General features: G+C 49.6%; 5 protein-coding genes across 8 annotated transcripts in view; 3 read left to right on the top strand and 2 right to left on the bottom strand.

Annotated features, from left to right (window-relative positions):
• LOC125948536 (uncharacterized) overlaps positions 1 to 2,346 on the top strand; it is an 8,350-nt gene extending 6,004 nt beyond the window's left edge. Inside the window, exons 6-9 of the mRNA XM_049674724.1 lie at positions 80 to 215; positions 352 to 560; positions 851 to 2,016; positions 2,126 to 2,346. Of these exons, the coding sequence (XP_049530681.1) occupies positions 80 to 215; positions 352 to 560; positions 851 to 2,016; positions 2,126 to 2,346 (1,732 nt within the window). The remainder of the gene's footprint in view (positions 1 to 79; positions 216 to 351; positions 561 to 850; positions 2,017 to 2,125) is intronic.
• A 1,947-nt stretch (positions 2,347 to 4,293) lies between these two features.
• Positions 4,294 to 6,398, bottom strand: LOC125948556 (nucleoporin Ndc1). The gene is made up of 2 exons (XM_049674751.1): positions 6,301 to 6,398; positions 4,294 to 6,231 (listed from the first exon to the last, which is right to left on the bottom strand). Exon 2 carries the CDS (start codon positions 6,197 to 6,199, stop codon positions 4,445 to 4,447), a length of 1,755 nt encoding a protein of 584 aa, XP_049530708.1. The 5' UTR covers positions 6,200 to 6,231; positions 6,301 to 6,398; the 3' UTR covers positions 4,294 to 4,444.
• A 269-nt stretch (positions 6,399 to 6,667) lies between these two features.
• LOC125948526 (WD repeat-containing protein 36) lies at positions 6,668 to 9,562 on the top strand. Its single transcript, XM_049674699.1, has 2 exons — positions 6,668 to 7,841; positions 7,902 to 9,562. The coding sequence occupies exons 1-2, from the start codon at positions 6,737 to 6,739 to the stop codon at positions 9,560 to 9,562; spliced, it is 2,766 nt and encodes a 921-aa protein (XP_049530656.1). The 5' UTR covers positions 6,668 to 6,736.
• Positions 9,563 to 9,617: 55 nt separating this feature from the next.
• LOC125948570 (protein Peter pan) lies at positions 9,618 to 11,507 on the bottom strand. The gene is made up of 3 exons (XM_049674779.1): positions 11,370 to 11,507; positions 10,503 to 11,305; positions 9,618 to 10,437 (listed from the first exon to the last, which is right to left on the bottom strand). The coding sequence occupies exons 2-3, from the start codon at positions 11,207 to 11,209 to the stop codon at positions 9,618 to 9,620; spliced, it is 1,527 nt and encodes a 508-aa protein (XP_049530736.1). The 5' UTR covers positions 11,210 to 11,305; positions 11,370 to 11,507.
• A 358-nt stretch (positions 11,508 to 11,865) lies between these two features.
• The window catches only part of LOC125948628 (ras-related protein Rab-11A), a 6,799-nt gene continuing 3,664 nt past the window's right edge, over positions 11,866 to 15,000 (top strand). Inside the window, exons 1-2 of one of the 4 annotated variants that reach the window (XM_049674881.1) lie at positions 11,866 to 11,957; positions 13,711 to 13,890. In XM_049674881.1, the coding sequence (XP_049530838.1) occupies positions 13,851 to 13,890 (40 nt within the window). In that variant the 5' untranslated portion in view covers positions 11,866 to 11,957; positions 13,711 to 13,850. Of the gene's footprint in view, positions 11,958 to 12,007; positions 12,185 to 12,342; positions 12,854 to 13,188; positions 13,458 to 13,710; positions 13,891 to 15,000 lie in introns of those variants that run through there. The other 3 variants (XM_049674880.1, XM_049674883.1, XM_049674882.1) reach the window with 3 other exon arrangements.

The following is a 15,000-nucleotide window of genomic DNA, read 5'->3' on the forward strand; positions in this document are numbered from 1 at the left end:
AATTATCGGCGCCATCGTTTACTCGAATTGCGCTCGGGTGGACTTAACGGACCACTCATAATGATTTCCTTTCTCCCAGGAATGCCCGCCGTCTGTTCATGGTTCACATGATGATAGTACTGCTGATACCGATCGGGACCGTTCTAGTGCAAAACATGCAGCTGCTGACACAGCACGTTCACGTGTACAGTGAAACCCAGCAGGCAGACGAAGAAGTATGTATCCTCAGCCTTCGAACGGTCGTAGCAGTAGTAGTAGTGTTTTATTGTTGAAATTCATAGGTAGTCTAACTTCGAACGGTCGTATTATGCTTGTTTTGCTTGCTTCGATCACACACTCACACTCTTCCAGATGAAGCTAACGATCAACATTACGAAGCTGCTGAACGTCATACAGGTCGAGCGTATGAGCTTCGTCTACTACATGCTGACGGGGAAGAATCGATCGACGGTGGAGGAATCGATTCAAAACACTGAACACGCGCTGGCCCATCTCAGCAACGATCTCGACTATCTGCTACTGTCCGGAGCAACAAACTTCACTCTTACATCGTCCATTAGGTAACCATTAGGGGAGAGGGCTACTTCCTCGTAATCCGTAGGTTCCACTCCGAAGTAGAAGTACCCGACCTAACTCCCTGTCCCCAAACTAGTGACGCTAATTGAAAATCTTTTCACTAAAATGGTACTTCGAAAAATTTTCAAGCAAAGCAAGGGATGTTATGCTTGGGTAATTTTTCCGGTTTCCGCTCTTTCCCGATCGCTCCGCGCGCTTGAACGAGATTTTCCTTTTTTCCTCCCCTTTTTTTGTTTCTTCTTAAACGGATTCCTTCGTGGCTTCCGGTCGCCAGGATAAGCACGCCTGAGAATGAAACGTTTACGGGTTTGGAGTACTTCGAGCCGTACAACGCGCTCAACCAATACGTAATCAGCCAGATCGTCCGGAGTGCCGGCAAGTCGATCAGTTCGAAGGTGTGGCGACAGTTTGTGGTGTACAAGAATCTGATCGAAGCCATCGAGAGCATCAACATAGCGGCTATACTGGTGATGCAGTTCATACGCGACGGTTTCCTCGGGTTGTCCGATTTCTCACAGTTCGTGCGCCGTGATTCGGCCGCCCTGGACTATATTGCATCCGCCCAGAACTTTATGACCTCGCTCAACATTATGTCCCGGGCGGAGTTCAAGGTAATGCAGTACTGGCGCAATCGGGTACTGATCAACACGTCGACCACCGATAGGAAGGATGCGATTACCGAGTACTATCACTCAGTGACCACCATTCTGGCAAATCTGCAGCTGGTACAGAATCAGATTCAGCAGCAGGTGAGGGAAACCATCGTGAACGATATCAGTAACGCCGGGTACTATCAATCGATTTCGATTGCGCTGGTGGTGCTCATCTGCGTGATCAGTCCCATTCTGTTGTTTATGATACGTGTCGCCACCGTTACAATACAAAACTTCTCGACCAAGCTGATGGCTAGGACGGTTGAGTTGCGCATGGAGAAGGGCAAATCGGATCGGCTGCTTTACCAAATGCTACCGCCGGCAGTCGTGAAGCAGTTGAAACAACAACGCCAAGTGCCGGCGGAAACGTTCGACGCGGTGACGATCTTCTTCAGTGACATCGTAGGCTTTACCGACATTTCGGCCAACAGTAGCGCGATGGAAGTGGTGATCATGCTGAATACGCTCTATCGACTGTTCGATTCGATCATCCTTAAGTACGACGTGTACAAGGTGGAAACGATTGGCGATGCGTACATGGTGGTGTCGGGATTGCCACAACGCAACGGTGACCGGCATGCGGGCGAAATTGCGATGATGTCGCTAGATCTGGTTTGTGGCATATCCGGTTTCATTATACCGCACATGAACGGTCGGACCCTAGAGATACGCGTCGGCATCAATACGGGACCGTGCGTAGCCGGCGTGGTCGGGACGACGATGCCAAGGTACTGTCTCTTCGGAGACACCATTAATACGGCTTCCCGGATGGAGTCTACGGGCGAGCGTAAGTACTATCCATCGTTGGGGATTGTATAGTTTTTTTTTCTTTAGAATTGCACCACTGGGTACTAGACCCGATACGACCCTGTCCACTTTTTCGCTTTCTTCTGCAGCCATGAAAATACACATCTCGGACACGACCAAGGAAACGCTCGAGAAGCTGGGTGGCTTCCGGATAGAGAAGCGCGGCACGGTCGAGGTGAAGGGGAAGGGCACGATGGAAACCTTCTGGCTGACAGGACACGCACTGTACGAGCATCGCACTTCCGAGATGCTGGTACCAATGTTCAAACATAATGTAGTCACGGAACCAGATTTTCTAAACATTATCTAGCCGACCCGCCTCGACTTCGTGGCGCTTTTGAACGTTGACATCCGACCAATCCTACATTCCTTAGGGCACCGGGATAATTGCATTCGTTTCAAGTGTTTAAAGAATGTTCGTTTCATTCAAAGTTAAAGTAGCATCGGATTGTTGCTTCAAAATACATTGTACTAGCGTATTATTCAATTCCGTAGGTTATTTCGATGTTCGCACAAACAACAATTACTGCTTGCCAATGTTTGGATTAGTATATATCATAATAATTTCAGTTGATAGCGTTTAATAACGTTAAATCCAATGGTAGAGAGGTTTCAAATCAAAATGAGCTGATCAAATCAAGATGGACCACTATCGCACAGAACTGTTGGCTCGAGTAGATTCATCTTAGAATATGTATATCCAGTTTCGGACAGAAATCCCTTGTTTGCTCGTGTAGCACGCGAAATAAAAAATCCGCGTAGCAAAATCCAGGCACCAACACAATCATCATCAAATTACATCAAAAGAGTCGTTTCTACATATAGGAAGTTGGGTAAATTCCATTTGGGATTGATTTCTTTCCGAATTTTCTATTAGATAAGATAATTGGTTTTTCACGAGTACAAATTTATGAGGAATACAGCAGCGTTTGAACTGCACATTTTGTAAATGTTGCTGAAGACAAATTGCGTATTATGGTTTTAAATATGAATAAATGATTAATGTTTTGCTTTAGATTACATTTATCGGAACAAGTTTCGGTCGGTGTCAGACCGGAGAACAACGTGACGCAGCGGGGTGCACATGGGGTAAGTAGGTGTGTGCCGCGTTCTCATGCCCAGGCCCTTGTTTGAGGTACTTTTGTACGGTGTTATTAATATTTCGGAGAAGGAGAATCCAAAAATCTGCATTTAGATATTTACTGCTTGCTATTTGCTGCTAGTGATCGTAAGTATGAAATTTTCGCGACAGGATATTCAAAGAGCCTAGCAGTTAATCGTTGAAGGCACTTCTAGCCTTTAAGTACGGTGCGAAATAGCCGATACACACGGTCATCTCAGGAGGTCGACCTCCATCAGACTTTATCCCGAATTAGGGGCTCTTTTTATACTAATATCTATCCCCATTCATCAGGATGCGCGGTCTCGCTTTCCTTAATTGCCATGATTGACCATGCGCCTCCATGACGGCCAAAGTATACCCTGTTAACAAAAGTATGGTCAAAGTATTTTTGCCCGGCATTTTCCATTCTCCCTCTCGCTCAGTGATCAGGTGCTCCAGTTGTTCCCTGGTCAAGGTCATGCGTGCTTGCAGTGGCAGCGGAGAAAAGAAGCAGTAAAACGCCGCTATTTTGGGCCCGCCACAGGGCCGCGATCGGGAAGGATAAATCGAGATGGATAAAGATTTACGTGATCCTGCAAAAAGCGCACAGGGCTGTCTGCTTGCTCAGGTAGTCACACCTTGCAATGAAAGACAAATGCATGGCATGTCGCGAATCGTACATGTCATGCATCAAAACCACGACCTTTTGGTACGGTGACCACGTCACGGTTTGTCGACAGTAGGGCACGCTACACGGCTTGAGCGCTAAAAGACTACATGGAACGATTGTAGCACATAATTAACGGGAACGGGAATGGCTGCCAGAACTAGAAATTCCATTGTGGATGCAGGAAAACGCTGTTACAGCAACGGAAGGTCCTCCAACGGCCTTTGGCTGATTTCTCAAGGGAGCGGCTTAAGAAAAAGGCTATTTATTAGAAGACAAATAAATGTCAAGGTATGCAATGTGGTCGCTTAATGTTTAAGCGGTCGCTATACGCCACCAAGCGGCCACCTAGTACTTTTTGCATACGGGATGATCACGAAGAGGAGGCGTTGGTGGGGAGATTCGGGCAAATCGCGCAATGGCTCTCGATTATTTTCAAAAAACGTGGACACTGTGATAAGACATTAAAAGAGACAAGATTTATAAGAATTATTATTTATGGTCAAATAAGAGCGGGAGCCGAGTTGCTTTCAGTTCACATCTTACGCTATACATTTCATCGAAAGCGATCGATAAATATGGACATTCTCATACAACTCATCAATTCTTCAATCGGCGACATACCGTCGCATTATGCGATCACACATTATATCTCAAGAATGGCTGTAAGGCTTGCAAATCCTCCGGTTCAATTACGAGATCGTTCAAATACGGAGCGAACGACTGCGTGAATCGATAGAGACTCCGTTTGACGGCACCTTTGAGAGCAATGTAATTACGGTCGATTCTTTTTACATCCAGATTGATTGCCCCAATCTTGTCCACCACCTTCTTCAGCTCCAGCAGTGCATGCACGATGCTTGGTAGATCATCCTGAACGACACCGTACTGATCTTCCTCCAGCGAGCAGCAAGCGAGCGCGGTTAGGCTTTGCGTAATGCTCGCCACCAGCTGTGACTGCACCGACAGCAGATAGTAGCTTTTGGCCGTTTTCGACTCGACGAAAAACAACTGGTATCCCGGAACGCGGCTAAGAATGGTAGGCAACGAGAGGTTGTCGATTTTCAATAGATCCAACGGTCCAGCCGACTGCTGTCCCGACTCACGGCTGGATGTTGAAGATAGTGTTGGCGTAGAGAGACTGCGAATGCCGAAGTTTTGGTTGTACTGTTGCCTCAATAAGCGCTCGCGATCCATCGATGTGGTAGGACGTAGACGGCCTCCAGTAAGTACCATCGGAGGGGGTGGTTTCAGCTCGATGCCTCCTATCGATACGGTCAACTCGTTGGTAAACTCGCGGATGAGCTTCAGGCAAGTGTCGCACACCTGGCGCCAGTTGTTGGGATGGCCACCGGGAACGGTCAGTTCGTACAGTTGCTTGCGGCGGGAACACCAGTGGGTTTGCGCTATTGTGGCCAAATCCTCGGCAGCCATCTGTTGGACGATGGGTATCTGGCGATAGGCGAGTGCGGCTGCCAGTGGCGGATCAGAACCTTTCGTTTGCTGGTGAAACACCCCGATCTGGATTGAGAACTCTTGCCTTTCGTTGAGAAAGATGCGGAACAGTCCCAGCATCAGGTTCATGTTGGTGAGTATCAATGCAAACACTAGCCAGGTGTAGAGGAGCAACCGTATATCCGTGGCGGTGCAATAGAAGCTGTAAACCGTCGAAATCTCCTTCAGCCGAATGATGCCAAATAGAGTGGCGATTCTGCTACGCAGTAGTACTGACACCGTGTAGTAGAAGCTGAGGTACACAAACGACGGGACAAACGAGCGTCGTATCGAATCGATGAAGATGCTGCAGAAACTATCCCGAAACTGGGTCCACTTGCTCAACGGAACCGGTGACCACTCAATGCCGCCAAGGGTGTGTTGTCCCCTGGCAAAGAAATAGCATCCAGCAAACAGGCCGCTCACGAACAGATACACGAAACGCTCGTTAAGTACCGTCTGTTGGTCGTGGTTGGAGTCGTCCATCAGTACCAGCTGGCGATAGTCTGCGCGCAGAAACCGGGTATAGAACCAGGCCGTCAGACAACCTACACTGCCGGCAGTGCACAGGACCACGAAACGTTGCATGATACTCCGCTTTAGCTGGGCGAACAGCGTGGGATAGTACCGAGATTCGAGAAGATACATCCTGGCCAGCACAAAGCCATGAGCGGTGAGCGCTGTGGCGAGTGGCACGGAGCGAAGCCAGGTGAGCGGCGACACCAACAGGCCTACGGTGCTGGTGAGCCAGGTTATGGGGTGCAACAGATCGACGTTGACGAACAGCAGGAACACCGTCACCAGCAAATACTGCAGGGCAATGCTGTACAAGATCGCCAAAATAAAGCGTTCCAGACACAGCTTCCGGAAGGTCAAATCGGTGGTCGCAACCGGCTCCATTCCGGCTGCGTTTTGCCCCAGAGCGGAGGAAACTACAACGGTAGAACACATCACGTTATAGGCAGCGATCAATATCAATTCTACGATTATCTGTTCATTACCACACAGCGATTTAACGAGTACTTTTTATAAAAACTGTACTTTTTCAGTTTAATGTGCTTGGATAACGAAAAGCGGCTGGAGACCGCGAAAATAGCTGTCATCGCAAAGCAGGTCTTCTTGAAATCAATTTCCATAGGAGACATTTTCTTGTACTAAAGCCAGAAAAAAAACAGCGAGAAAAACAGGTTCTGGTGGAATTATTCTGGTGGGAATGTTAAATGAAAAATTGTTCAATTTGCTTTTAAACTACCTGGGATTACTTAAATATTTCCATTTTAAATAGTCTCTACAGAAATTCCCATAAACTGAAGGGAAAACGGCCGTTTCAGAAGTATAGCATTTTTCATTGACAGACGCCGCCGGTAAACACGTGTATTTTGGTCGGGATGTGTTGTTGATTCCGTGCTGCTAAAAGTTAGTTTTACGGAAGTAAAAATGCGTGGAAGCCACCTATTTCAACCGAACCGCGCTCTAGGATACGTGAGCAACCATGTGCCCCCGAATGTGCGGTATATCGATCAACGGCGTGAAAGTATTGTCATCACCTGCGTCGGCCGCTCTTTTCACGTGTACGGCTGCAACAGTTTGCGGTTGATCCGGGCGGGCCGCATCCATCAGGAGAACATTACGGCCTTGGCGGCGGATGGATTTCTAACGTACGCTGCGGCAGGCAATGTTATCTATGGCTGGCGGTCCAGCGTGGAACTGCGCAAAGTGTACCGTGGCCACACCGCACCCGTTCATCTGTTGCTTCCTTTCGCCAAGCATCTTATTTCGATCGACGAGAGCAGTTTGCTGAAGGTGTGGGTCGTTGCGACAGCTGGCCTCTACCTGGAGATACCGTTCGCCAAAGATGAGTTCGCCATATCGGCAATCGTCCATCCCGCGTCGTATAAAAACAAGATTCTGCTCGGCAGCGGCCAAGGTGGGCTGCAGCTGTGGAACCTTAAGTCTAGCAAGTTGGTGCACAAGTTCGAGTTATTCGACAGCAAAGTGCTACAGCTGGTGCAAGCACCGGCCATCGATGTGATCGCGATCGGGCTACATAATGGACGAATCGTGCTGCTGAACATCAAGTACGACGAGAAGGTGCTGGAAGTCCACCAGGATTGGGGCCCCGTGACGGGCATCAGCTTCCGCACAGACGGATACTCCGTCATGGCTAGCGGGAGTTCCAACGGGCAAATTGTGTTTTGGGATTTGGAGGAGAAAACCATCGTTTCCACCCTGAATGCACACGACGATTCAGTGACCGGGCTGGAGTTTCTTCCGAACGAACCACTGCTGATCTCCAGCTCCCCGGACAACTCTTTGAAGATGTGGATCTTCGATTTACCGGATGGTGGAGGCCGGTTGCTACGGTACCGCGAGGGTCATGCAGCATCTCCGACCTGCGTTCGCTATCATGGTGCATCCGGAAGAAACATCCTGTCCTCGGGCGAAGATGCTTCGCTTCGCATTTTCAGTACCGCCTCGGAAACATTAAACTGCAGCTTGGGAAAGGCGAGCTATAATCGGAAGGCATCTAAAAAGAACAAGAGTAAGTAATTCCAAGGCTTATCGCGATATCACAGTCTTATGTTTGTTTTCTCCCACGCAGAGAAAACGGAGGATCCATTCCGCATGCCTGCCATCAGTTACTTCACCTCGGAGACCACGCGCGACAAGGAATGGGACAGCATAGCGGCGTTGCACCATGGTTTGGTGCAGGTTACCACCTGGTCCTTCGACAAACGTCGCATGGGAGAGCTCTCTCTCGTGCCGGAACAGTTCCAGAACAAGTCGCGTACTGATTTCAGCGTCACGGCCACCTGCTTATGCCTTAGCCACTGTGGCAATTTCGTCACCATCGGCTACTCGAGTGGCCATGTTGAACGATTCAACATTCAGAGTGGAGCGCATCGAGCCACCTATGGTACACCGAAGGCTCACAACGAGCACGTACGTGGCCTGGCTAGTGACAATCTGAATCAGATGATCGTGTCCGGCGCGGGTGATGGTTTGTTAAAGTTCTGGCGTTTCAAGGAAGCGTACGCGACAATCGTGAAGACTCCGATCGATACGATGAAACTGGGAGAACCGATCACTCTGTTGCGAACACATCGTGAAAGTGCCATGATCTGTGCGGCGTTGGATGATTTTTCCGTACTGCTGGTTGATATGGACACACGAGTCGTGGTGCGACGCTTTGAAGGCCATCGCGGTATGGTAACGGATGTTTGCTTCTCACCCGACAGCCGCTGGCTCGTTACGGCTGCCCAGGACTGTACGATCAAGGTGTGGGATATTCCGTCCGCTTACTTGATTGATCATTTCCGTGTGGCACAGATGTGCACCTCGCTGTCGATGTCACCGACCGGTGACTTTCTGGCCACGGCTCACGTCGACTACCGTGGTATCAATTTGTGGGCAAACAAGAGTCTCTTCTCGCACGTTACACTTCGTGGCCTAAAGCCAGACTCGGAAGCTCCGTTGCTAGATCTACCAACAACGGTCGGTGAAGAGACGGAGGGTTCGTGGATGAAGGAAACAGCGGAGGATGCTGAAATTGAGGACTTGGAGGATGAACTCGAAAAGATCAATCTAGACTATCGCTCTCCGCCGCAGCTTTCGAGCGAGCTAATTACGATGTCCGACTTGGCGGCGTCCCGTTGGCAGAATCTGCTCAATCTGGACATCATCAAGAAGCGTAATCGTCCCCGCCAAGCACCACAGAAACCCAAATCGGCACCCTTCTTTCTACCGACAGTGGCTGGACTCGACTTTGAATTCGATCTCTCACGGACAGACGCTGCAACGGCGGATGAGCAGCGGCTGCTGCATGGAAGCGACGGGTCACACATCATCGAGTCCAAGCAGCTCGATCACTTGACCGACTTCGGAAAACTTCTTAAGGCAGCCCTGGTCACGGAGGATTATGACAAAGCGGTCCTGCATCTGATGAAGCTCGGCCCTACGATGATTGATTACGAGATTCGCCACCTTACACCGTTCGACGGTGGCAATGGAAGCCTCTCGGTGATGGGTGCCTTCATGCGTATGATCATCGGCATGTTTAATGCACGACGCGAGTTTGAGTTGGCCCAAAGCTACCTAAGTGTGTTTCTGAAGCAACATGGCCGAACCGTGGTAGAGAACGAACAGCTCAGTGAGCTGTTACCCGAGATAGACCGGGTACAGGCGGAGGGCTGGTCAGTGCTGGAAGACAAACTGTTGTACGGTCTGGGGGTAGTGAGCAATTTAAGAAACTACAGTGCTTAACGGAAGCAATAAAGGAGGCCACTCCGTGCTCCGGGGGGGTCGATTTATTATTCCGTTACTTACGTTTCGAGGATTTAAATTTTTTACCCGATTTAGGCCCACCGTTGCGCACATTGCCACCTTTGCCGCCCTTTCTACCGCCTTGGTTGTACTTCGATTTACCCTGGTAGTCGTTCTTCGTCGTCGATCCCTTTCGTCGATTAAACTTGCCTCCCTTCTGGTCGCCTCCCTTTCCGCCGCGCTTCTTACTATCCTGCCGGGCAAGCCGATCATCTTCCTCGAATTCCTTGCGTCGATCCATTCGCGGTTTCTTCGGTTTCAGCGAATAATTCGAACCCTTCGGTATGAAGGGTCGCTTGCGGTTGCCTCCGCGGGCCGACTCAAATAGCTCCTCGTCCGGATTGTTACCGATTTCCTCGCGATAGTATTCCCGATCGTCCTCGTCGGAAATATCACCGACCGCCTCCTCGGCGTCTTTCAGCAGCTGTCTATCCGTTTCGCCGATCTGGCCAGCAGCTGTGCCCTTGCCACCCTGACCCGACGTCTTCGCACGATGTTCCTCCTTCTGCCGCTCCTTCTTCTTCTGGTTGTCTTCCTGATTTTTCTTGCGTTGCTCCTTCAGTTTACGTAGCTGGGCACGCTTCTTGCGTATCGCCTCCACCTCGATTGCGCTCTTTGCGATGTAATCGTGATACAGCACCTCTCCCGTCATCAGATCATCCTCGATCTTCATCAGGCGCATCGTGATACGCGGTCCAATCTCGTGCAGTCGCAGCGACGACTGATTGTCCGCCAGATTGCCACGCTTCAGGTTCTGCGGCAGAACGACATGCGCATCTTCATCATCAAGCTCCGATTCCGACAATAAATGTCCCCTGTGGGAAGCGTGGACGGAAGGGTATTAAATGAATGAATCCATGGATCAGTGAGAGGAACTTACTTTTCCACAAAATCGGCAATATCCTCGAATCGCCCCAGGTTCGGGATGTTACGTGTAACGATCTTCTTGACGCCACGGTTCAAGTTAACCGGTACCAACGTGACCGAATAGTGGCGCAGATCGATCAACTTGCTGACCGGATTGTACGACAGCAGCACGCACCGTTTCAGCGTGGACAGCTTCACCGTCGACAGGTTGATCGGCGGAAACATGTTCTGAAACGTGCTGGCCATGAGCTTCAGGTGCATGCCCTCGCCGCTGAAACTGTTCAGAATGACGAGCGGGGCCGTCTTGAAGCAGTCCTCGTCCACGTACTGCTTGCGAGCTTTACTGATCACGTCCTTCGCCAGCGAGTACTGGTGCACCTTGAAGGTGAGCGTGGGCCCCTTCGGCATGCGGATCACTTTCAGCGAAAGCGTTTGCGGCGTCAGCGAGAAGACGCACATGTGCGACACGTGGAAAAAGCCGGAAAGCTGCACAAAATCCTTCACCTTGTTGATTCGCCGTTCGCGAAGATTCGAAGCGGTAAACGGTTCCATCATCCGGCGGAAATCGCGCGATAGACGGCCGACGGACGAGCAGCGTTCTCCGCGCCGTATGACGAACGTGTGCGGTGCATTTTTCACCGCGGCCGGTTCCTCCTCCACCGGGGCAATCACCTTCGGGAGGTTCTGTTTGCGACGCGGTTTACGTCCTTTCTTTTTCATTTTGCCAAAACCACGGAATCTAACGGAAACGACAACACGAGCTGGAAACGGCACGAGCTATCGGCAATTTTGCAGGAGGTCTTGCCGTGAGGATTGCTGGAAGGAGAATTCGATCGTTAATGCAAAAGATCCTTGCAGAATCACGGATTTTAAAACTTGCCGGCGCTTTTTAGGGCTGCTTGAGAATGACGGGAGTTGCAAATGACTTGAAATTGTTCTTATCGCGTGGCAAACATTTAAGAGAAACCCATTTTTAGCCCCAAAACTCCAGTACACGTGCTTCTTAAACCAAAACAACAATTTCCAGGGTTGCCATCACAAGCGGGCCCGCACTGCTCTATTCGAGCAGAATTTCAACTGCTCGACTCGACTGAAATTTAACCGTCAACCGTCAACTTCGTCTGCTGGCCTGGATGGTCCCTATCGACTTGCTTCTGCTATTGGAGGGCAAAAGCGGGAGCAGGTGCAATAGCAGCGCGAATAGGAGCCGGTGTTCCAAAAAATCGAGTTGTGGGCCAAACATAAAGTCCTCCGAACTCCCACACACACGCCGGCTACAGTTTAGGCTTCATCTGGCACCGGCTTAAGAAACGCGCTGCTCGAACGAGTAAGCCAACTCGAGTTTTTGCTCGAACGAGGTTGTCAAAGAGACGTCAGTGGTTCTTGGAAAAAAGAGTGAGCAAACCGAAAGAGAACCACGTCCAGTTCCAGGTCTTTCACGAAAATCCCAGCTCATCGCAAATCGGTGGTAATATTTCGTGCGAATTTTACGGCAACTTTACTTCCTTTGATTTTAGCGCCATTCGTGTCTGTGGAAACCCTCTGTTTTGCGTGTAGTTTTGGCGAATCCTCTCGAGAAACACGGCTCAGATCGCTTTTGCTGCTGGTCTCGCTCGTCTCGGGGCAGACATTTTGTTTTTTGATTACGGACCCTCTATCGGCCCCATCGTCATCGTCGTATAGTGACTTTGTTCGGTAGTGTAATTATGCCCACGGATTCCCCGCATGTCCTGCACCCGTATTTCGATATCTTCATCCGTTGCAGCCCGAAAAAGTGCCTCCCTCTAACCACAACCCTCTCGTAGCGCCACCGTAGGTTTTCACTCTTTGCCGCACGCAGTGCTATTCGAACTTTGATCTTCTGCTCCATGAACCTGGCGGCGGCTAATTGATGGTCCTCGAGCGGCAGTGTTAATCTTTCCTCCGGTGCCCCGGAGTAATAGCGGAACCGAGAATGTGGCGATTCTCGCAACGCATTACCCCGAAATGACGCCCCCTTTCCGTTGTCGGATTCGTATGACACATAATCGTGGAGGGCGGCGGATCGCGAGAAGAGCGACCTACCCTTGCGAACCACGTCCACACTGCTGGCAATTACTGCCACGGCGCTAGTTGAAGCGGAATTGGAAAAAAGAAGATGTAAAAGTGTACTCGCGTAAGCCATCCGGAGTGGTGGCACTTTCTTCTCGATCGGCACTCGGTGGTGGTGGCGTGAGAAAAGTGAAATGTACAATAACGATGACTTCAATTTGCGGTGTGGAACACGACGACACTCGCAGATCTGCTGCTGAGGGTTGACCAACAAACGCCCGAGTTCTGGATGCCCCAGGACATGGTGGGCAGCGCGAATCGATCGAGTGCAAAGTGCGAAAAATGGTTCTTTGTTTTGTCTTTTTGTTGTTCCGTTCTTCTTGTGCACACTCTGCTGCTGTGCATTTCCAAGCAGGCAAAGGATTGGTGGAAAGAGAAAGCAGGAGAGGGAGAGCGAGGATCGATCTCCTAAAAAGAGAGGATTGCTAGTCCTTTCGGTCCAGCTCTGTCCACCGTGTAATCAGGATCCTGATAAGCAATTACCTTGTCAACCACAATCCAGATGTAATACCTTCAGTGACCATCTTTTATTCTCCCGATACGCCAGTACACGATTCTGGTCACGGTGTTCTTTGTGCGTGCGTGCGTGGTGTGTGCGTATGTAAAATTGTTTCAAAGCGCGATGCAAAAGAGAATCCCGTTAGTGGCGTATTTAACCCTTCCGCGGTACTGACTGTGGGTGACACCATTTGCTGGTGTAACGAAAACAAAGATTTGTGTTCTGTTAAAAAATGATGGAAGCAACCAGAGTGTCTCTCTCGATTTGTGTTGTGTGCTATGGTGTGCATAAAGGAAGTGCGCTAGCAGTTCCTCGGTTCGCTTTGTTTATTGCACCTTCTACTGGAAGGACTCTTCTGGCTCAGGCACTTTCTCTCGCGTACGCGCACTCTCTCCATGCCCACTGCAATCTTTCTCTCTTGCGTGTAGTTGTTGTCGACCGTCCACGCTCATCTCCCCCCCCTCCCCCCTCCTACCCTTCCCCCATTTGCCATCGTCCATGTCCTAAGAAATTGTTGGGGAAGGATATGGGAAATTGGACACATCTGAGGAGTGCATTCCTCTGCCTAGTAGCTTAAGTTTGCAGCTTTATTAATATGGATTCCCCCATCTAATTGTATTCCCTTTTCCAGGCCAATAGCACCGGGATCAAAGCAATACGCTCTGAAGCAGTTGCCTTCGTGAAACACAGTGCGCACGACAAGAACCAAACGGTGCCAACCAAACTCCTATCCCCGTCGAGTTAATCAGCAGCAACCGGCACTGCGGCAGAATGGGCAACCGTGATGATGAATATGATTATTTATTCAAAGGTAGGAAAACTGTCTGGTATAACGCGGGTTTAAGAACGTGTATTGTGCATCAAGTTGTCCGAATCTCGAAAAAGCGCACCATTGTAAAAAGTCAATCGTGAAAACCGTGAAAAAGCGTTGGGGAATGTGAGTTTCAAGTAAATGTAACTACTACCATCCTCTAAAATGACCATGACATGGTTTTCGGTCGATGATAGAGCGACAAGAAGAGCAAACGAGTATGATGTTCTGGCCGTTTCTGGCTCTAGCGATGCCACGACGATGCAGGCGCAATCGCGCGCCCGAGCTCTCATTTACATTCTCCATTATTCTTTAATTCTTCATACCCCTCTCCCGGTACCCGCATATTGCACTGCTCAGCAAACGTTTGTTACACGAGGAACGCAGGCCGGACCGGGGTTTGTTAGCAGATGAAAACGAAGACTCCTTGCGTTGGTCCTTGAACAAATTATTGAATTGAAAATGGTACTGTAGTGTTGCTGCTGGAGTGGTCAACGCGAGTATGTGTTTGTAAACCCCGGATTGGCCTGGAGAAAGTGTGAGCAAAACATTAAATAATCTGATAATCTTTTACATTTCAAATGTTTTCGCTTCTATGGTTTCGCCAACGCTCGATGTGGGTTTTACTCGATCGATCGTTTTAGCCATCGCATGTACCACGTATCCAAGGGAACCGATTTAGGATTGAAGCAAACGAGCAACAGCAAGCATGACCCGTCTTCGAATGCTTTCGGGTGTGTTTCACTATTTGTCGTTTCATATGTGTCATACATACTGGCGACCAAGAGTTTAGCGCCCCGTGTGGCTGGCTGTTGATGAATCATGATGATTCACTCAACCCGCACCACAGTCACGATAACCGATGGGCGATACCGTGAGGCACAGCTACAATGTAACTGTCAAGGGGCGTCTCCAACAAGAGACCAGCTAATTGTGTAAGATGAAAAAATGGGCTTATATTGGAGCGACATGCACGCACACCCCATTACTATTGCTGGTGCTTTTTTCTAAGCCAGTTGATGTTATTGTATCATCATTCGCGAAATGTTCCATTTCGTTTGGTTTTCGGACACTTTATTGCTCCCACTTGCTAACTTTACGTCAACCCTC

The sequence above is a fragment of the Anopheles darlingi genome, chromosome 2 (genome assembly GCF_943734745.1).
Source record: "Anopheles darlingi chromosome 2, idAnoDarlMG_H_01, whole genome shotgun sequence".
NCBI lineage: Eukaryota > Metazoa > Arthropoda > Insecta > Diptera > Culicidae > Anopheles > Anopheles darlingi.